General features: G+C 40.0%; 1 protein-coding gene across 1 annotated transcript in view; it reads left to right on the top strand.

The window, feature by feature from the left end:
* STARD8 (StAR related lipid transfer domain containing 8) overlaps window positions 1-23,500 on the top strand; it is a 110,026-nt gene that overhangs the window by 13,271 nt on the left and 73,255 nt on the right. Inside the window, exon 2 of the mRNA XM_049872350.1 lies at window positions 14,462-14,495. Coding sequence (XP_049728307.1) covers window positions 14,462-14,495 — 34 coding nt within the window. The remainder of the gene's footprint in view (window positions 1-14,461; window positions 14,496-23,500) is intronic.

Here is a 23,500-nt window from a genome sequence, read left to right as displayed (position 1 = left end):
CATTGTCCCTATTTTTTCTTCCATGATCTTCATCGTTTCAGATTTTATATTTAGGTTTTTGATCCATTTTGAGTTCGTTTTTGTGCACGGTGTGAGGTATGGGCCTTGTTTCATTTTTTTTGCAGATGGACATCCAGTTACGCCAGCACCATTTGTTAATACCAGGCTGTTTTGACTACTGTGCCCCTCGCCCCCATTCTTGATCCAGTCTTCACTTAACAGCTAGAGTAGCATAAAACATAAATCTGACTATGTTACTCTGCTGTTTAGACCCCTACAATGACTCCCCATTGGCCTCTGGATAAAGTCCAACCTCCTCAACATGGCCTACAAAGCCCTTTATGATCTGGCCCCTACCCGCCTCTTCAGACTTCTTTCTCACTTTCTGCCTGGCACTCTGCTCTCCAGCCAGACTACTCACAGTTCTTCAAATCACATGCTTTTACATCTCCTTGCTCTTTTCCATGTTCTTCCTTCTGCCTGCCATGGTCTTTGCCCCCTTGTCGGCCTGTTGAGTAAAGTTATTCATTCTTTAAGACCTGTTTCAAATACTGCCTTCTTCACGAAAGTCCTCATGACCATACACCCCTTCTCTCAGCAATTAATCACTCCATCTTCCAGGTTCCCACAATGCTTTATCTCTCCAATAGCACTTCTCACATTGAATTGTGAATATTTATGCATGTAGCTGACTCCCCCATTTGTCTGTGAATTCCTCAAAGGCAGAGAATCTATCAGATTTCTCTGAATCCCTGAACATCTAACACAGGGCCTGGCCCTGAAGAGCACCTAGTGAACGAATGAATCAATTGCTGAGTGGGAAGACTATCACCATGAATCCTGACCTTCTTATAGAGTGGTTGTTTCTGTAACTGCTGCATTCCTGGCTTCTGGATTCAGAACCATAAGTGACAGGACCATCTTCTGTAGCTGTCTTCTGTATGCAAAAGTTCATACCTCATATTGCTGTGAAAGCCTTTCAGCTTCCTAAATAGCATCAGGATCAGGGTCAAAAACAGTGGAACTCATAGTCCTGGCCCCATCCAGGTTATCTTGGATCCCAGAGAGAAATGAATAGGATGCAATAAAATTGGAAGCCTCATAGACCTAAAGTCTAACCTTGGTTCTGATATTTACTAGCTGTGTGTGACTCTAAGTAAGTCAGTTTACTTCTCTGGGACCCATTTTCCTCATGTGCCACATGAGAATAATAAAGCCTACCACACAGGATGGTCGTGAGAATTAAATAAGATCATTTATTTGGAAGTGTAAATCACTGTGTAAGTTTAAGGCTTAATTATCTCCTGAACTATTTTTTATTTTGTTATATCTATCATGGGTTGGGAGCCCTGGTGGCGAAGTGGTTAAGAGCTCAGGCTGCTAACCAAAAGGTTGGCAGTCTGAATCCACCATCCGGTCCTTGGAAACCCTGTGGGGCAGTTCTCCTCTGTCCTATAGGGCCACTGTGAGTCTAAATCAACTTGAGGGCACACAACACCAACATAATGGATTGAGGGGACTGGTGGGAGAGGGGGGAATTTAATATGACTAGGAGAGGCTTACAGAGTAAGTGTTTACCACACCCACCCTCATATCCCAGAAGTGCCACCCTGAGGACCTCATAGGGGCCCACTTCCTCCTTCGCTCTCACTTCCTCACCCTTTCTCCTTTTTTTCCTCCCTTTTTTTTTGTCCACTTGCTTAATCATAGTTCCACTTTGTAGCTGCATAGGGGAATTTTTTATTTGTCCCTCCTCTGGCCAAGTCTACCAAACCTCTAGGCGTTTATGTCCCCCTCATATTAACATCCTTCTAGCACCTTGCCAGTGAATACACAGGGGACACTACTCACACTTCCTCTCTTCTGTGGCCAGTTATGGGTTGAAGATTCACTGTTATCTTGTGGTGAACCTGACCTTTAGTCGTTTTAGGGATGATCTAGGGCTGAGACAAACCTCCTAGGATGAGGGATCATTGAGTCAACTGTCTGTACCTGGCAGCAGTCACTGTGTAGGGGGTAAGAGAGATGACAAATACTATGTCAATTCCTTCACTGGTAACTGGTTGATTTAGTGTCAGGTGTTTTTTTTTTTTTTTTTTTCTAGTTCATAAAGGCAGGAGAATACGCAAGAAGGCCCTTCTACTTCTAAGAGGAAATTTTCTCCCTTCCTACTTCCCCCCACCTCCCCCTCATTGCTTTTTTCCCTCCTCCCTCCCTCCTCCACTCTGCCCTCCTCCCCTCCATCTTTCCTTCCTTCCTTCCTTCCTTTTTTCTTTCTCTCTTTATTTTCCTTTTTTTCTTAAATAATATTTTATTGTGTTTTTGGTGAAGGTGTACACAGAAGTTTAGGTTTCCATTCAATAATTTCTACAGAGATTGTTTAGTGACATTGGTTACATTCTTCACAATGCATGAACATTCTCGTTTTTTCTGTTCTGGTTGTTTCATTTCCATTAATCTAGTTTCCATGCCCCCTTACATTTTCATCTTTATTTTAAGGTAAATTTTGACCTTTTGGTCTCATATAGATGATTTTTTTAAAGGAGCACAATGCTCACGGTTGATATTCATTATTTTGTGAGCCAATCTGTTATTTAGCTACAAGGTGACCTTAGGGTTATTTTCAGCTCAAAGTTTGAAGAGTATTTTAGGGCAACAGTCTTGGGGAGTTGTCCAGTCTCACCAGTCCAGGAAGTCCTTTTTTTTTTTTTTTAATAATTTGAGGCTCTGTCCACCTTTGTCACCCATTCTATCAGGGTCCATCTGTTATGGCCCTGATTAGAACTGTCACTAGTGGTAGCCAGGCACATCTAGTTTTTCTGGTCTCAGGGTAGGTGAGGCCATGGTTTATATAGACTATTTGTCCTGTAGCCTAGTTTCTTATTTGAGTCTTTGGTTTCCTTTCTCTTTTGCTCTGGACAAGTAGAGACCAGTAATTGTATCTTACATGGCTGCTTGCAAGCTTTTAAGGCTCCAGGCACTACTCACCAAACTAGAGTGTAGAACATAACTCTATAAACTATATTATGCCAATTGACCAAGATGTCCTAAGACACTATGGTCCTAATCCTTCAAACTCAGAAATTCAATCCTGTGAGGTGTTTGATTATGTCTCAGGAGTATCTGTAACTGTGCCCACTATGTGCTTTATTATATATATGAATATATGTGCATATGGTCACATAGATTGATATACATATGCATACACCTATATACACATGTACATATACTCACATATACGCCTACATATATACATATATACCCACACGTATCTTTTTTTTGGTGGTGTTTCAAAATTATATATGCTAGAGGGTAAAGGTAGCAACAATTAATTGAGCTCTTACTATGTTGCAAGCACTTTACATTAATGATCTTATTCAATCCTCAGGACATTACATGAGGTAGGTACTCTTATCCCCATTATACAGATGAGGAGTTGCAACTCAAGAATAGAAAGCGATTTCTCCACATCATGCTGCTCCTAAGTGGCAGAATCCAGATATAAATAAGATTTGATGCTAGAATCCAAGCTCTAAGCTACTCCCTTCATTGACAGTTCATAATGTGTCACCATCTTCACCATCATGGCCCCTATCTCAAGCACAGAGCTTTAAAACTTAAGAGAGTCAGGCCAGTGAAGCTATTTGGCAGGATACTGTAATGGTGGACACATGACATTGTGCATTTGTCAAAACCCGTAGGACTCCCTAGAGATACAAGAGCCTTCACACAAACAGATATATGCACACCCATGTTTATTGCAGCTCTGTTTACAATAGCAAAAAGCTGGAAGCAACCAAGATGTCCGTCAACGGATGAATGGGTAAATAAATTGTGGTATATTCACACAATGGAATACTACGCATCGATAAAGAACAGTGACGAATCTCTGAAACATTTCATAACATGGAGGAATCTGGAAGGCATTATGCTGAGCGAAATGAGTCAGTTGCAAAAGGACAAATATTGTATAAGACCACTATTATAAGATCTTGAGAAATAGAAAAAACGGAGAAGAACACATACTTTTGTGGTTACAAAAGGGGGAGGGAGGGAGGGAGGGAGAGGGCTTTTTATTGATCAATCTGTAGATAAGAACTGCTTTGGGTGAAGGGAAAGACAACACTCAATACAAGGAAGGTCAGCCTAATTGGACTGGACTAAAAGCAAAGAGGTTTCCGGGATAAAATGAAAGCTTCCAAGGTCAGCGGAGCAGGGGCTGGGGTCTGGGGAACTTGGTTTGAGGGGACTTCTAAGTCAATGGGCAAAATAATTCTATTATGAAAACATTCTGCATCCCACTTTGAATTGTGGTGCCTGGGGTCCTAAATGCCAAAAAGTGGCCATCTAAGATACATCAATTGGTCTCAACCCACCTGGAGCAAAAGCAAAGGAAGAACACCAAGGTCACATGACAACTAAGAACCCAAGAGACAGAAAGGGCCACATGAACCAGAGATCTACATTATCCTGAGACCAGAAGAACTAGTTGGTGCCCGGCCACAATCGATGTCTGCCCTGTCAGGGAGCACAACAGACAACTCCTGAGGGAGCAGGAGACCAATGGGATACAGACCCCAAATTCTCATGAAAAGACCATACCTAATGGTATGACTGCGACTAGAGGAATCCCAGAGACAATGCTCCCCAGAACTTCTGATGGCACAGGACAGGAACCATCCCCGAAGACAAATCATCAGGCATGAAAAGGACTGGTCAGTGGGGGGGAGAGAGATGCTGATGAAGAGTGAGCTAATTAAATCAGGTGGACACTGGAGAGTGTGTTGGCAACTCTTGACTGGAGGGGGGATGGGAAGATAGAGAGAGAAGGAAGATGGCAAAATTGGCACGAAACGAGAGACTGTAAGGGCTGACTCAATAGGGGGAGAGCAAGTGGGAGAAGGGAGTAAGATGTATGTAAACCTACATGTGACAGACTGATTGGAATGGTAAATGTTCACTTGAAGCTTAATAAAAATTAATTAAAAAAAAACCCGTAGGACTGTACAACATAAATTGTGAACCCCAATGTAAACTATGGACTTCAGTTAATGATAATATTGGTTCAATTGTAACAAATGTACCACAGGAATGCAAGATGTTAGTAATAGGAGAAATAGTGTGCATGAGCGGGGGCGGTATGTGGGAACTCTGTAATTTCTGTGCAATTTTCCTGTGAAACTAAAACTGCTCTAAAAAATGTCTTTTTAAAAATGCATATGCTATAGCAATCATCCCACCACTTGTATGTCCGTTTGTCATACTGTGGTGGCTTGCGTGTTGCTGTGATGCTGGAAGCTATGCCCCCAGTATTTCAAATACCAGAAGAGTCACCTATAGTGGACAGGTTTCAGCAGAGCTTCCAGACTAAGACAGACTAGGAAGAAAGACCTGGTGATCTACTTCTGAGGAAAAAAAAAGACCTTTGAAAACTTTATGGATAGCAGCAGAACATTGTCTGATATAGTGCTGGAAGACGAGCCCCTCAGGTTGGACCAAAAACCAAACTAAACCCACTGCTGTGGAGTCAATTGCCACTCATAGTGACCCTAGGTTAGAAGGTACTCAACATAGGACTTTGGAAGAGCTGCTTCCTCAAATTAGAGTCAACCTTAACGATGTGGCTGGAGTAAAGCTTTCCAGACCTACATTTGTCGATGTTGCACAACTCAAACATGAGAAGAAACAGCTGCAAACATCCATTAGTAATTGGAACACAGAATGTACAAAGTATGAATCAAGGAAAATTGGAAGCTGTCAAAAATGAAATCGAATGCTTGAGGATCGATATCCTAGGCATTAGTAAGCTGAAATGCATTGGTATTGGTCATTTTAAATTGAAAAATCATATGGTCTACTATGCCAGGAATGGCAAATTGAAAAGGAACAGCATCACATTCATCATCAAAAAGAACATTTCAAGATCTGTCCTGAAGTACAACGTTGTCAGTGATAAGATAATATCCATATACCTACAAAGAAGACCAGTTAATATGACTGTTACTCAAATATATACGTCAACCACTAGCCACAGATGAAGAAACTGAAAATTTTTACCAACTTCTGCCCTCATGAAATTGATCAAACATGCAATCGAGATGCACGGATAATTACTGGTGATTGGAATGTGAAAGATAGAAACACAGAAGAAGGATCAAAAACAAACAAAAAACCCCATTGCTGTAGTGTCGGTTCCGGCTCATAGTGACCCTATAGGACAGAGTAGAACTGTCCCATAGGGTTTCCAAGGTGTGGCTGGTGGATTCAAACTACTGACCTTTTGGTTAGCAGCCAAGTTCTTAACCTCTGTGCTACCAGGGTTCCGAAGAAGGACCAGTAGTTGGGAAATATGGCCTTGGTGATAGAAACGACACTGGATATAGCATGTGGAAAGAGATGATGGAGAAGCTCAAAATCATCAGTCAGAACAAGGCCGGGGGGTGACTACAGAAGAGGCCATCACTTACTCATATGTAAGTTCAAGTTGAAGCTGAAGAAAATTAAAACAAGTCCATGAAAGCCAAAATACAACCTTGAGTATATCCCACCTGAATTTAGAGACCATCTCAAGAATAGATTTGACACACTGAACACTAATGACCGAAGACCAGAAGAGTTTGGGATAACATCAAAGACATCATACATGAAGAATGCAAAAGGTCATGAAAAAGACAGGAAAGAATAAAAGACCAAAATGGATGTCAGAAGAGACTCTGAAACTTGCTCTCGAATGTACGGTGGCTGAAGTGAACAGAAGAAATGGTGAAGTAAAAGAGCTGAACAAATGATTTCAAAGGGTGGCTCAGGATGACAAAATAAAGTATTATAATTAAATGTGCAAAGACCTGGAGTTAGAAAACCAAAGGGGAACAACATGCTCAGCATTTCTCAAGCTGAAAGAACTGAAGAAAAAAATTCAAGCTTCAAGTTGCAATTTTGAAGAATTCTCTGGGGAAAATATTAAACAATACAGAAAGCATCAAAAGAAGATGGAAGGAATACAGAGTCACTGCACCAAAAGGAATTGGTCAGCATTCAGTCATTTCAGGAGGTAGCATATGATCAAGAGCTGATGGTATTGAAGGAAGAAGTCCAAGCTGCACTGAAGGCATTGGCAAAAAACAAGGCTCCAGGAATTGGTGGAATACCAATTGAGATGTTTCACAAACGGATGCAGCGCTGGAAGCACTCACTCATCTAGGCCAAGAAATTTGGAAGATCTGGCCAACTGACTGGAAGAGATGCATATACTTGCCCATTCCAAGGAAAGGTGATCCAACTGACTGCAGAAATTATCAAACAATATCATTAATATCACTTGCAAGTAAAATTATGCTTAACATAATTCAAAAGTGATTGCAGCAGTACATCGACAAGGAACTTCCAGAGATTCAAGCCAGATTCAGAAGAGGACATGGAACGGGGGATATCATTGCTGATGTCAGATGAATCTTGGCTGAAAGCAGAGAATACCAGAAAGATGTTTACCTCTGTTTTATTGACTATGCCAAGGCATTCGACTCTGTGGATCCTAACAAATTATAGGCAGCATTCCAAAGAATGGGAATTCCAAACACTTAATTTTGCTCATGAGGGACCTGTACATAGACCAAGAAGCAGTTGTTTGAACAGAACAAGGGGATACTGAATAGTTTAAGATAAAAAAAGTTGTGTGTCAGGGTTGTATCCTTTCACCATACTTATTCAATCTGTATACTGAGGAAATAATCCAAGACATCAGACTATATGAATTAGAGTGTGGCTTCAGGATTGGAGGAAGACTCACCAACAACCTGCAATGTGCATATGACACAACCTTGCTTTCTGAAAGCGAAGAGGACTTGAAGTACTTACTGATGAAGATCAAAGACCACAACCTTCAGTATGGATTACACCTCAACGTAAAGAAAACAAAAATCCTCACAACTAGACCTATAAACAACATCGTGATAAATGGAGAAAATGTTGAAGTTGTTGTCAAGGATTTCATTTTACTTGGATCTATAATCAGTGCTTATGGAAGCAGCAGTCAAGAAATCAAATGACGTATCACATTGGGCAAATCTGCTGCGAAAGATCTCTTTAAAATGTTAAAAAGCAAAGATGTCACTTTGAGGACTAAGGTGCACCTGACCCAAGCCATGGTATTTTCAATCACCTCATATGCATGAGAAAGGTGAACAATGAATAAGGAAGATCAAAAAAGAATTGATGCATTTGAATTAAGGTGTTGGTGAAGAATATTGAATATACCATGGATTGCCAGAAGAACAAACAAACCTGTCTTGCAAGAAGTACAGCCAGATTGCTCCTTAGAAATGAGATGGCAAGACTTCATCTAACGTACTTTGGATATGTTATCAGGATGGAACAATCCCTGGAGAAAGACCTCTTGCTTGGTAAAGCAGAGAATCGTCGAAAAAGAGAAAGACCCGCAATGAAATGGATTGACACAGTGGTTGCAACAATGGGCTCAAATATAGCAACAAATGTGAGGATGTTTCATTCTGTTGTACATAGGATAGCTATGAGTCGGAAGTGTCTCCACGACACCTAACAACATAGCAATCTTTTTTCTTGTGTACATTTCAGTGACATCATTTACTTTCGTCGAGCTGTGTACACTTCACCTTCATTCCGTGTTACCTTTCCCATCACAAAAATAACAAACATCTGCTATCTAGAGTGAATCTCCCTCCCTTACCTCCATCCCTGGTAACCACTAATGAACATTGCCTTCTGTATATTTACCTGCTCATGTCATTTCATAAAATTGAGAACATGCAGTATTTGTTTGTTAGTTTTTTGTGATTGACTTATTTCCCTCAACATCATGTCCTCCGGGTCCATCCATGTTCCAAGATGTTTCAGGAGCTTATTTTTCTTTATCACTGAGTAGAATTCCATTGTATGTATGTACCACATTTTACTTATCCATTCATCCACTGATGGGCACTTAGGTTGTTTCCATCTTTTTTCTATTGTGAGCAGTGCTGCAATGAACATACACAAAACCCATTGCTGTGGAGTTGATTCTGATTCATAGTGATCGTACAGGTCAGAGTAGAACTGCCCCATAGGGTTTCCAAGGAGCCATTGGTGGATTTGAACTGCCAACTTTTTGGTTAGCAGCTGAGCTGTTAACCATTATGCCACCAGGGCTCCTCAGTGACCATCCCTCTGCCCTCTGCCGTCGAGTCACCATAGGTGTGCATATACGTCTGTCTGTGTCACTTCTATTAGATGCCCAGGGTATACATCTAGCAGTGGAATTACTGGGTCATATAGCAGCTCTGCCTCTAGTTTTTTGAGGAACTGCCCAACTGTTTTCCACAACAGCTGTACCATTTTGCATTCCCACTAGCAGTAGATGAGGATTCCAATTTTTCCACATCCCCTACAACATTTGTTATTTCCTTTTTTTAATCTTGACCATCCTAGTGGGAGTAAAATGGTATCTCATTTTGGTTTTGATTTGCACTGATAGCTAATGTCACTGGTTATCTTTTCATGTGTCTGTTGGCCGTTTGAATGTCCCCTTTGATGAAGTGTGTGTTCATGTCTTTTGCCCAGTTTTTGATTAGGTTGTCTTTTTGTTTTAAGTTGTAGAAGTTTTCTATATATTTTAGATAAATATAAATATATATATATATATTAGACCCTTATTACTTATATTGTTCCCAGAGATTTTTTTCCCTGTCTGTAAGTTGTCTTTTTACTCTTTCGATAAGGTCTATTGATGAATATAAGTATTTAACTTTTATGAGGTTCCAGTTATCTGTTTTGTTTTCTGTTACTCATGCATTCGTTGTGTTTGATAATCTATCACTGAAAAAATTAGGTCCCAAAGCTTTGCTCCTATATTTTCTTCTAAGAACTTTATGGCTTTAGATTTAACGTTTAGGTCCTTGATATATTTCGAATTAGTTCTTGTGTATAGTGTGAGGTATGGATCTTGTTTCATTTTTCTTCATGTGGAAATCCAGTTTTGCCAGCACCATTTGTTGAAGAAGCTGCTCCTTCCCCATCGAATGAATTTGGCTCCTTTTTCGAAAATCAATTGATCATAGATGTTTGGATTTATTTCTGGGTTTTCAATTCTATTCCGTTGGTCTATGTGTCTATCATTAAACCAGTACCAGGCTGTTATGATTACTTTAGTTGTGTTTTGAAGTCAGGAAGTGTAAAACTCCTTACCTTGTTCTTCAAAATTGCTTTGGCTATTCAGGGTTTCTTGTCTTTCCACATAAAACTGAGGATTTATTCTTCCATTTCCGTAAAGGATGCTGTTGGAGTTTTGATCAGGATTGTGTTGTATCTGTAGATCACTTTGGGTAGTATTGTCATCTTGACTTTATTAAGTCTTCGAAGCCATGAGCACAGAATGTCTTTCCATCTATTTAGGTCTTATTTAGTCTCTTTAAGCAGTGTTTTATAATTTTCATTGTAAGCCTTTCATATCTGTGGGTAAATTTGTTCCTAGATAATTTATTCTGTTACATCCTATTGTAAATGAAGTTGTTTTGTTAATTTCCTTTTCAGATTTCTCATTGCTGGTGTATAGAAACCCATATGATTTTTGTGTGTTGACCTTGTTTTCTGCAACTTTGCTAAATTCCTCTATTAGTTCAAGAAGTTTTTTGGTAGATTCTTTGGGATTTTCTATACAGTATCATATCATCTTCAAATACGGGTAGTTTTACCTCTCCCTTTCCAGTTTGCATGCCTTTTATTTACTTTTCTTGCCTTATTTCTGTTGCTAGGACTTCCAGTACAATATTGAATAGAAGTGGTTAGTGTGGGCATCCTTGACTTGTTCCCTTTTTTAAGGGAAAAGCTCTCAATCATTCTCCATTAAGTATAATGTTGCCTGTTGGTTTTTCATAAATGCCTTTAATCATGTTAAGGGATTTTTCTTTTATTCTTGTTAAGGGTTTTTATCAAGAAAGGATGCTAGATTTTATCAAATGTCTTTTCTGCATCGAGATGATCATGTGGTTCTTTTTCTTTGTCCCGTTAAGGTAGTGTATTACATTGATTGATTTTCTAATGTTGAACCAAACTTGCATTCCCGGAATAAATTCCACTTGAACATGATGTATAATTCTTTTAATATGCTATTAGATTCTGTTTGCTAGTATTTTGTTGAAAATTTTGGCATCTACGTTCATAAGGGATATTGGTCCGTCATTTTCTTTTCTTGTGGTGCCTTTGTCTGGTTTTAGTATTAGGGTAATGCTGGCTTCACAGGAAATGGTAGGGAGCATTTCTTCTTCGTCTATTTTTTTTTTGGAAGCCTTTGAACAGGGTTGGTGTCAGTTCTTCTCTGAATTTTCGATAGAATTCTCCAGTGAAGCTGTCTGATCCTGGACTTTTCTTTGTTAGAATTTTTATTACTGATTCAATCTCCTTGCTTGTCATGGGTCTATTGAAGTTTTCTACTTCCTTTTGGGCCAGTTTTGGAAGGTTATGTGTCTCTGGGAATTTGTCTATTTCGTCAAAGTTATCGATTTTGTTGGGGTACAGTTGTTCTTAGTATTCTTTTATGATCCTTTACTTCAACTGGGTCAGTTGTAATGTCTCCACTTGCATTTTTTATTTTGATTATTTGTGTCTTCTCTCTGTTTTTTTTGTCAGCTTAACAAGAAGCCTATCAATTTTATTGATCTTTTCAAAGAACCAACTTCTGGATTTGTTGAGTCTGTCTATTGTTTTCCTGTCTCTCTATTTCTTTTATTTCAGCTCTGATCTTTATTATTTATTTTCTTCTCCTAGCTTTAGGTTTAGTTTCCTCTTTTTTCCTAGCTCCTCAAGCTGTAAAGTTAGACTATTTATTTGAGATCTTTCTTCTTTTTTACTGTAGGCATTTATTGCTATAAATTTTCCTCTGAGGACTGCCTTCACTGCATTCCATAAGTTTTGGTATGATGTGTTTTCATTTTATCTCCAGGTATTTTTAAATTTCATTCTTGATTTCTTCCTTGACCCACCTTCCTTCTTTTTTAAAAGTTTTATTTATTTTTAAATAACTTAAGTTTTTGTTGTTGTTGTTGAACATATACACAGCAGAAAATACACCAGATCAACAATTTCTACATGTACAGTTCAGTGACACTGATTACATTTTCAAGTTGTGCAACTGTTCTCACCCTCCTTTTCCAAATCATTCCTCCCCATCAATGTAAAGTCACTGCCTCCCCCAATGTTTCTATCTAACCTTTCAAGTTGCTGTTGTTAATTTGATCCCATATAGATAGTTCTTTAAAAGAGCACAATGCTCAAGACAGATATTCTTTATTAATTAAGCTTAACTATTGTTTGATTTAAAGAAGCCTTCAGAGAATATTTTTGGTTTAAGGTTTAAAGATTATCTCAGGGAAATAGTTTCAGGGTTCATCCAGTCCCCATGGCTCCAGAAATTCTGGATTTCATGAGGATTTGAAATTCTCTTCTGCATTTTTCCCCTTGTGATCAGGATTCCTGTATAAAATATTTGATCAAAAAGTTCAGTAATGGTAGCCAGGCACCATCTAGTTTGTCTGGTCTCATGGCAAGTGAGATATTTGTTCACAGAGGCAATTAGCCATGCATCCCATTTTCTCCTATTTCTAACTCTCAGAAACCCTGGCAGCATAGTGATTAAAAGCTATGGCTGCTAACCAAAAGGTTGGCGGTTCGAATCCACCATGCGCTCCTTGGAAACCCTATGGGGCAGTTCTCTGTCCTTTAGGGTCACTGTGTGTTGGAATCAATGGCAATGGGTTTGGTTTTTTTTTTTTTTTTCCTAACTCTCCTTCTTCCTCTGTTGCTCCAGGCAAATAGAAACTAATTTGTATTGGATGGATGTTTGCAAGCTTTTAATACCCCAGGCACTACTCAATGAACTAGAAGGTAGAACAGAAGCTCTAAACATGGTATTAGGTCAATTAACTGGGATGCCCCATGAAACCATGACCCTAAACTTCCAAACCAAGAGACCAAATCCATGAGGTGTTTGGTTGTATATAAGCAACCTCAGCAGCTGTTCCGCTATTTTTGTTGAAAATGTTTACGTCACACATTTGCCAATTCAATTGTTTACAGGCGTACAACTTATTGACATCAATTACATTAATTGACTGTGCAACTCTATCAAATTAAAGGAGCCCTAGTGGCACAGTGGTTAAGAGTTATGGCTGCTAACCAAAAAGCCGGCAGTTCACATACACCAGCTGCTCCTTGGAAACCCCATGGGGCAGTTCTACTCTGTCCTATAGTGTCACTGAGTCGGAATTAGCTGGATGGCAAAAAAACACTACCATTTTATTCCAAGCCACTGGCATTGCTTGCCTGAACTACTGCAGAAGCCCCCTAACTAACTGCTTCTTCCATCCTAGCTCTACAATCCATTCCGCACACAGCAGTCAGGGTGATCTTTTTAAGGTGGAAATCAGATCTCGTCATTCTCCTTCTCTAAATGCCCCAGAGTCTGCCTATTGTAATTTGAATCAAAGCCAAAATCCTAACCTTGGCCTTCAGTATGATCCTTGCCTATCTCTTCAACCTCTGCCTGGAATGTTCTGCACCTAGATCTTCATATTGCCAGCTCCTTCCTGCCACTAGCCACCTCCTCAGAAAGACCCCCTCTTTTCTAAAGCAGTACTCCCTATTGCCCCTACCCTATCACTTCTGCCTCATTCTGTTTTTTTTATGTTTCTTCTTTTTTGGTTCTTAGTAATGCCTGAAATCTCCTTTTTCATTTGTTTACTCACTGGGATTTCAGCACCACGAGGACAGGGATCTTATCTATCTGGATCACTGCTATATCCTTAGCATCTAGCATAAAGATAAGCACAGCATGGGTGCTCTATAAATATTTGTTTAATGAATGGATTTATAAAGTGCTTTATAATTTTTAAAAGTGCTTTTACTTGTATTAATTTTTCACAAAGCCTATGAGGTTGGAATTATTATTATCCTAGTCTTATAGGTGCAGAAACTGAGGCTGAAAAAGTTATAGGTGCTGCCCCATGTCACATTGTCCGTAAGTAGAGGAAGGTAGCCCTGAACTTGGAATTTCCAATTCTAAATATTGCTGTTTCCACCAACACACCTTGCTCCTAGCTTGGCTGATGTGCCAAGGATGTGCCAGGCAAATGCTGACTGATTATCTGATGATCTTTATTGTCAGACCTTGGAACAGTACTGTGAGTTGTCCAGACTGCCTACGAGCCCCTGACTAGGGGGCACTCTCCATTCGGTGATTGTGAAGTGAGCCAGAGGAATCCAGGGATGGAATAGGAGAAAGCAGGGTGGAGTGTGCAGCCAGGAGTCTGGGCTTCTAGGCTCCACTTTGCTCCTAACTTGTACTTCATTTTCCTTTTCTGTGGGCCTCAATGCACCCTTTTGTAAAATGGGTAGATTGAACTTCTGACATTGCGTGGGTCTCTGCAATGACCTGACTACTCTGTTTCCTTTGCAGTGCTTCCCGTTGCTGCAGGGGAAGAAGAATGCTGGTAAGTACATGAGATGGGGTTCACAAATGGCATCTAATGAGACTCAACTTTGCTGTGTTCCTAATGGGCCCGCTGATCATTTCCTGGGCAGTACAGCCAATGGCCAAGATGGAAAAGCTGGAAACATCCTCCTTGTCTTCCTCCTCTGGGCATTCCCTGGGCTTCTTAAGCCCTGCTGTTTGGACGTGAGGTTGCAGAGCCTCTTTATTTCTCAGGTGGAGGTTTTTCTCTTCTCAGCGGTCAGGGGAGAATTTCTCTCCAAAGACATCAGCAGCTGTCAGCCGACCATATGCTTCACTTGCTCTCAAAAGCTTTCCTTCCCCTAGAGAGTATATTTGGATGGGGGCATGTTGGGAGAGGGAACCCGTAAATGGAGGGTGAAGGAATCAAATGCTTGGCATTTGGGATTCAGTGTCTGTGATATTCAGTGTCTGGGATGATCTGGAAGGCTTCCAAAAGGAGGTAGGCTTCAGGGCGAATTAGGACTGAGGGGATACATGTATCCTTGAGATAAAATATTCCATACATTTTCCCTCTCACAAGTTTCTTTGAGCCTGACTGCTTATCTGCCTTCTGCCTCTAGAGTCCTACTTCCGTGTGGACAAGTGGGTGGCTTTCTGGAAGCAACTTCCTTCTGTTGAGGAGGACACAGAGAAGGGCGACTGATTTGGGAAAGAAGAGATACTACTGGGCAGGAAAAAGTTTTCTGCCAGAGCCTGAACTCCTGGCATAGGCTGGATGTTGCTTAGGTCCTCTAGGTCATCCCCCTGGCTCCAGCTAGATCTCAGCCATTCCTATTGGCTTCAAATTTTCAGCAGAATGAGTTCATGACTTGAGTGAGCATGGCACCTAGGTGGCAGATAGGGCTCGGGGCCACTGAACCAGGAAGGCAGCAATTAGCAGTTGGTATGCTAAGGGCCTGTACTAGGCATCTTGGGGATATGTTGAAAGAGACAACATGAGCCCTTGCTCCTGAGAACCTCCCAAAGTAGTTGGAGGTGGTTTGGGCACAGTCTTACCAAGAGGCAGAGAAGGGATCTGATGACTTCACAAGGACTTTTCCTTAGGATCCTGAGTTCTTGGGTGGTGGCTGCCAGAAAAGAAGAGCTGACAGAGTGAGTTGTTTGCATTGCCATGACAGCAGATGAGAGGAGACCTATTTTGAAGCAGGAACACTGTTTTGATCACCATACACATATATGTTCTTCCTCAGTCCCACTCCCCTACCTCCCCCCCATCATTATTCCAGGATTAAAAAAAAATTTACTGTGCTTTATGTGGACTTTTACAGCACAAATTAGTTTTTCATTCACAAATTCATACACCAATAGTTTGGTGAAATTGGTTGCAATCCCTGCAATGTGTCATTAAGCAATCTCCTCCTTTCCCTTTCCACTCCGGGTTCTCTGTGTCCATTTGTCCAGTTTTCCAGTCCCTTCCTGACTTCTTGTCTTTAATTTTGGGCAGGTGTTGCCCATTTGTTCTCCTATACTTGACTGAACTAAGAAGCATGTTCCTCACGTACACACGTACTGTTTGTTATATAGGCCTGTCTCATCTTTGGCTGAAAGGCAGACTTTGGGAATCGCTTTAGTTCTGAGTTAGCAGAGGGCTCAGTGGTCATAGTCTCGGGGGTTCCTCCAGTCTCCGTCAGACCACTAAGTCTGGTCTTTTTTTGTGTGTGAATTTGAATTTTGTTCTACATTTTTCTCCCACTCTGTCTGGGACCCTCTATTGTGATCCCTGTCAGGGCAGTTGGTGGTGGTAGCCGGGCACCATCTAGTTCTGGGCTCAGGCTGATGGAGACCGTGGTTCATGTGGTCCATTAGTCCTTTGGACTAATATTTTCCTTGTGTCTTTGGTTTCCTTCATTTTCCTTTGCTCCAAACATGGTGAGGTGTATCTTAAATGGCCACTCACTAACTTTTAAGATCCCAGATGCTACTCACCAAAGTGGATATAGAACATTTATTATATGAACTATGTTATACCAGTTGGCCCAGATGTCCTCAGCCCTCAGCCCCAGTAACTCAGTCCCTCAAGGAGTTTGGATGTGTCTAGGATGTGACTTTGTCTTGGTCAAGTTGTGCTAACTTCCCCTATATTGTATGTTGTCTTTCCCTTCACCAAAGTTAGCAGTTGTCTACTATCTAGTTAGTGGTTTCCCCTCCACATCTTTCCCCTCCCTCCTAGCCGTCAACGATTGTTTTTTGTTTTTCCCTGTGTGTAAACCTTTTCTTGAGATTTTATAGTAGTGGTGTCATACAATATTTGTCCTTTTTTATTGTGCTTTAGGTGAAAGTTTACAGAGCAAATTAGTTTCTCATTAAACAATTAATACACATACGGTTTTGTGACATTGGTAACATGTCACAAAATGTCAACACTCTCTCCTTCTAGAACTTGGATTCTCATTTCCATTTGTCCAGATTTCCTGACCCCTCCTGCCTTCTCATCCTTGCACCTGGGCTGGAGTGCCCCTTTAGTCTCCTGTATGTAGTTGAACTAGGTGTATTATTTTTTGTTTTATAAAAAAACAAAACAAAACAAACCTGTTGTTATCGAGTCGACTCCGACTCATAGTGACCCTATAGGGCAGAGTAGAACTGCCCCATAGGGTTTCCAAGGAGCTGCTGGTGGATTTGAACTGCCAATATTTTGGTTAGCCACCGACCTCTTAACCACTGCACCACCAGGGCTTCTGTTTGTTTTATAGACCAGTCTAATCTTTGGCCGAAGGGTGAACCTCAGGAATGACTTCAGTACTGAGTTAAAAGGGTGTCTGGGGGCCGTACTCTCGGGGTTTCTCCAGTCTTTGCCAAACCAGTAAGACTAGTCTATTCTCATGAGTTTATATTTAGTACTACATTTTTCTCCAGCTCTGTCCAGGACCCTCTATCGTCATTCCTGTCAGAGCAGTCAGTGGTGGTAGCCAGTCACCATCTAGTTGTTCTGGGTTCGGTGTGGTGGAGGTTGTGGCCCATTAGTTCTTTCGAGTAATCTTTCCCTTGCGTTTTCGGTCTTCTCCATTCTCCCTTGCTCCAGTCAGAATGGCACCAGTAGACTTATCTTAGATGGCCACTCATGAGCTTTTCAGACCCCAGAGGCTACTCACCTAAGCAGGATGTACAACATTTTCTTTATAAACTATGTTATGCCAATTGAGCTAGATGTCTCCCAAGGCCATGATCCCCAGCCCTCAACCCAGTAATTTGGTCCCTCAGGGAGTTTGGATGTGTCTATGAACCTTCTACGCCTTTGCCTTGGTCAAGTTGTGCTGACTTACCCAGTATTGCGTACCGTCTTACCTTTCATTGAAGTTATCACTTACTTATTGTCTAGTTAGTGTTTTTCCCTCCCACACCTCCCTCCCCTCATAACCATCAAAGATTGTTTCTGTGTGTAAACCTTTTCATGAGTTTTTATAGTTGTGATCTCATACAGTATTTGTCCTTTCATGATTAACTTATTTCACTCAACATAGTACCCTCCAGATTCATCTCTGTTGTGATATATTTCCTGGATTCATCATTGTTCTTTATTGTTGTGTAGTATTCCATTGTGTGTATGCACCATAGTTTGTTTATCCATTCATCTGTTGATGGGTACTTAGGTTGTTCCATCTTTTTGCTATTGTGATAATGCTGCAATGAACATGACTGTGCATATGTCTATTCTTGGATGGCTCTTCTCTAGAATATATTCCTAGGAGTAGGATTGCTGGATCTTATGGTGTTTCTATTTCTACCTTTTTAAGGAGGCACCATATCATTTTCAATAGTGGTTGAATCATTTTACATTCCCACCAGCAGTGCATAAGATTTCCAGTCTCCCCACAACCTCTCCAATATTTGTTATTTTCTTTCCTTTTTTTTTTTTTTTTTTAGTGCCAGTAGTACTGGGGTGAGATGGTATCTCATTGTAGTGTTGGTTTACATTTCTCTGATGGCTAATAATCACGAGCATTTCCTCCTGTGTCTGTTAGCCTCCTGAATGTCTTCTTTGTTGAAGTGTCCTTTCATATCCTTTGCCCATTTTTAAATTAGATTATTTATCTTTTTGTTGTTGAGGAGCTGAAACATTCTATAGATTTCAGAGATTAGACCTTTGTTGGGTATGTTGCAGCCAAAAATTATTTGCCAGTCTGTAGGTAATCTTTTTACTCTTTTGGTGAATTCTTTTGTTGAGCAAAAGTGTTTAATTTTTAGGAACTCCCAGTTATCCAGTTTATCTCCTGGTGTTTGTACACTGTTAGTTATGGTTTGTATTGTATTTAAGCCATGTATTAGGGCCCCTAGTGTTGTCCCTATTTTCTCTTCCATGATGTTTATCATTTTAGGTTTTATATTTAGGTCTTTGATCCATTTTGAGTTCGTATGATGTGAGGTATGGGTCCTGTTCATTTTTTTACAGATGGACATCCAGTTTTGCCAGCACCATTTGTTAAAAAGACTGTCTTTTCTCCATTTAACGGACTTCCATTCCTTGTCAGAACCCGGGTGGTGCTGCTAACCAAAAGGTCGACAGTTTGAATCCACCAGCAGCTCCTTGGAAACCCTATGGGACAGTTCTACACAGTCCCATAGAGTCACTATGACTCAAAATCAGTTCAATGGCAACAGGTTTTTTTTTGGGGGGGACCTTCATCAAAGATCAGCTGACCATAGGTGGATGGATTTACATCTGGGTTCTCGATTCTGTTCCATTGGTCTGTGTGTCTGTTGTTGTACCAGTACCAGGATGTTTTGACTACTGTGACTGTATTGTAGGTTCTGATTTCAGGTAGTGTAAGGCCTTCTATTTTGTTCTTTTTCTTCAATAATGCTTCACTTATCTGGGGCCTCTTTCCTTCCCATATAAAGTTAGTGATTAGTTTTTCCATCTTGTTAAAGAATGCTGATGGTATTTGGATCAGCAGCTATTGATTTTCCTGTGCCTGAGACAGGCCCTGTTGAGCCCCTAGAGCCATCCTCCTGGCCTTGGAAAAGGAATAAATTTGCAAATGGGTGAAAAGATAATTTGCCAGCTCCACTAACCTAGGGAGCTCAGGCCAGAAGCGGCTCCTGTCCAGGCATAAATGGTCCGTGGACTTTGAGTACCTCCCCCCCTGCATGGACCTGTGTCGGCTTATATCAGAAGACAGGTGATCTACAGATACAATGCAATTCTGATCCAGACTACAACTGTTTCAGATGTGTGGTGGAGAGGTGGGTGTTTGATGTTTGACACCACTTTGCCTATTAAACAGGGTCCTCACCTAACCACAGCAGGGGGCTAAGGACTGATGGCTCCACTCAGGTCATCCAGCCACCCATGAAAGGGGTCCAAGGATAACAGGTACCTCCCAGTCCTTACAACCCAAAATATTGGGTGCCCATGGACTATATGCAGAACCCACCCACATGTACACTCTAGGGAACAGGGACACATTTTCCTCAGAGACCAATGGAGGATGATTCTCAGCCCCCTGATTTGTTCAGAGCATGACCCCCTGCTGCAACCAGATACCGGTACCTACACCAATGACCCCTGCTCCTCGAAGACTGTAGGACAGAGCCTGTACCACACACTTAATGATCAGCTACCTGGACACACAAGCTGAATTCATGCAAGAAAAGTGAAAGGACTCCTAGAATGATATATCTAATAACAGCTCTAACCATCTGGGGACATGACGTCAGAGCTCCAAAGGCAAAAATAATCAAGCTAGCTCACTCAAGCAACCCATTTGGGCATATCAAAACAAAACAAAGCAAGAAGCTAGGATACGGTAAGCAAACATAAAATAACCTAATACAATAACTTATAGATGGCTTGGAGACAACAGTCAATATCAAGTCACATAAAGAAACAGACCATGATCACCTCAACAAGTTCTCAAAACAAACAATCAAGGGATCTTTTAGATGAAAGTGCCTTCCTGGAATTACCGGATGCAGAATACAAAAGATTAATATACAGAACCCTTCAAGACATCAGGAAGGAAATTAGGCAATACACAGAACAAGCCAAGAAACACACATATAAAGCAGTTGAAGGAATTAAAAACGTTATTCAGGAAAATAATGAAAAATTTAATAAGCTGGAAAAATCCATAGACAGCAATCAGAAATTCAGAAGATTAACAATAAAATTACAGATTTAGACAACTCAATAGAAAGTCAGAGAAGCAGAATTGAGCAATTGGAAGGCAGAATTGGTGACCTTGAAGTTAAAGCACATGGCACCAATATATTTGAGGAAAAATCAGATAAAAGAACTTTAAAAAATGAAGAAAACTTAAGAATCATGTGCGACTCTATCAAGAGAAATAACCTATGAGTGATTGGAGTGCCAGAACAGGGAGGGAAAAAAGAAAACACAGAGAGAATTTTTGAAGATTTGTTGGCAGAAAACATCCCTGATATCATGAAAGATGAGAAGATATCCACCCAAGATGCTCATCAAACTCCACATAAGGTAGATTTTCCAAGAAAAATCACCAAGACATATTAAAATCAAACTTGCCAAAACCAAAGATAAAGAGAGAATTTTAAGAGCAGCTAGGGATAAACAAAAAGTCACCTACAAAGCACATACAATAAGCTCAGACTACTCGGCAGAAACCATGCAGGCAAGAAGGCACTGGGATGACTTATATAAAGCATTGAGGGAAAAAAAAATTGCCAGCCAAGAATCATATATCCAGCAAAACTGTCTCTCAAATATGAAGGTGAAATTAAGACATTTCCAGATAAACACAAGTTTAGGGAATTTGTGAAAACCAAACCAAAACTACAAGAAATGCTAAAGGGAGTTCTTTGGTTAGAAAATCAATAATATCAGGTATCGACCCAAGTCTAGAACACTGGACAGAGCAATCAGAGATCAACACAGACAGGGAAATCACAAAAATAAATCGAGATTAAAAAAACGCTCAAAACAGGGAAACAGTGATGTTACTATCTAAAAGAAGACAACATTAAAACAATAAAGAAGGACTAAGAAATGTAGTCATAGATCTTTCATATGGAGAGGAAGACAAGCCAATACAAAGAAATGAAAATTAGGTTTAAATTTAGAAAAATAGGGGTAAATATTAAGGTAACCACAAAGGAAACAAACTACCCTACACATCAAAATAAAATGCAAGATAAAAATAAAGCAGAAACAAAATCAACAACAACAAATAAGTGGAAAAGGCAATATATAAAGATAAACTACTCAGCACAAAAAACTAAGTGGGAAAAAGAAACTGTCGACAACACACACACAAAAAAAAGACATCAAAATGATCACACTAAATTTATAAAAAAATACCTATCCATAATTGCACTGAATGTAAATGGACTAAATGCACCAATTAAGAGACAGAGAGTGGCAGATTGGGAAAATAAACATGACCCGTTTATACGCTGCCTACAAGAGGCACACCTTAGACTTAGAGACACAAACAAACTAAAACTCAAAGGATGGAAGAAAAAATATATCAAGCAAACAACAATCAAAAAAGAGCAGGATTGGCAATATTAATTTCTGACGAAACGGACTTGAAAGTTAAATCCATCATAAAGGATAAGGAAGGACACTATATAATGAAAAGGGACAATAGACAAAGAGGATATAACCATATTACGTATTCATGCACCCAATGACAGGGCTGAAAGATACATAAAGCAAACTATCAGAATTGAAAAGTGAGATAGATAGCTCCACAATAATAGTAGGAGACTTCAACACACCACTTTTGATGAAGGACAGGACATCCAGAAAGAAGCTCAATGAAGACATGCAAGATCTAAATGCTACAATCGACCAACTTGACCTCATGACATATACGGAACACTCCACCCAACAGCAGCCAAGTATACTTTCCTCTCTAGTGTGCCTGGAACATTCTCTAGAATAGGCCACATATTAGGTCATAAAGCAAGCCTTAGCAGAATCTAAAACACTGAAATATTACAAAGCATCTTCTCTGACCATTAGGCCATAAAAGTAGAAATCAATAACAGAAATGGACTATGGAAGACATTAAGGATGGAATAAAGAAATTCATAGAATCTGATGAGAATGAAAACACTTCCTATCAGAAACTTGGGGCACAGTGAAAGCAGTGCTCGAAGGTCAATTTGTATTAATAAATGCACACATACAAAAAGAAGAAAGGGCCAAAATCAAAGACTCATCCCTACGACTTGAACAAATACAAACAGAGCAACAAAAGAAACCAGATAATAAAAATTAGAGTAGCATTAAATGAAAAAGAAAACAGAAAAAAAATTGAAAGAATTAACAAGACCAAAAGCTGGTTCTTTGAAAAACTTAACAAAATTGGTAAACCATTGGCCAAACTGAAAAAAGAAAAACAGGAGAGGAAGCAAATAACCTGAATAAGAAATGAGATGGGCAATATTACAACAGACCCAACTGAAATTAAAAGCATATCAGATTACTATGAAAAATTGTACTCTAACAAATTTGAAAACCGAGAAGAAATGGATGAATTCCTAGAAACATACTACCTACCTAAACCAACACAGAGGTAGAACAACCAAATAGACCCATAACGAAAGAAGAGATTGAAAAGGTAATCCAAAAACTCCCAACAACAACAAAAAAAGCTCTGGCTTGGATGGACAGCTTCACTGCAGAGTTCTACCAAACTTTCACAGGAGAGTTAACACCACTACTACTAAACGTATTTCAGAGCATAGAAAAGGAGGGAATACTCCCAAACTCATTCTATGAAGCCAGCATGTTCCTGATACCTAAACCAGGTAAAAAAAAAAAAAAAAAAAAACCCAGGTAAAGATACCACAAAAAAGATAATTACAGACCTATGTCCCTCATGAATTTAGATGCAAAAATCCTCAACAAATTTCTAGCTAATATAATTCAACAACATGTCAAAAAAAATAATTCACCATGACCAAATGGGATTCATAACAGGTATGCAAGGATGGCACTAGTTTTTTTTTTTATGCAAGGATGGTTCAACATTAGAAAAACAATTAATGTAACTC

Source organism: Elephas maximus, chromosome X, assembly GCF_024166365.1.
Source record: "Elephas maximus indicus isolate mEleMax1 chromosome X, mEleMax1 primary haplotype, whole genome shotgun sequence".
Taxonomy (NCBI): domain Eukaryota; kingdom Metazoa; phylum Chordata; class Mammalia; order Proboscidea; family Elephantidae; genus Elephas; species Elephas maximus.
Note: the sequence above shows the minus strand (reverse complement) of the source record. Positions and strands in the feature narration are given on the sequence as shown.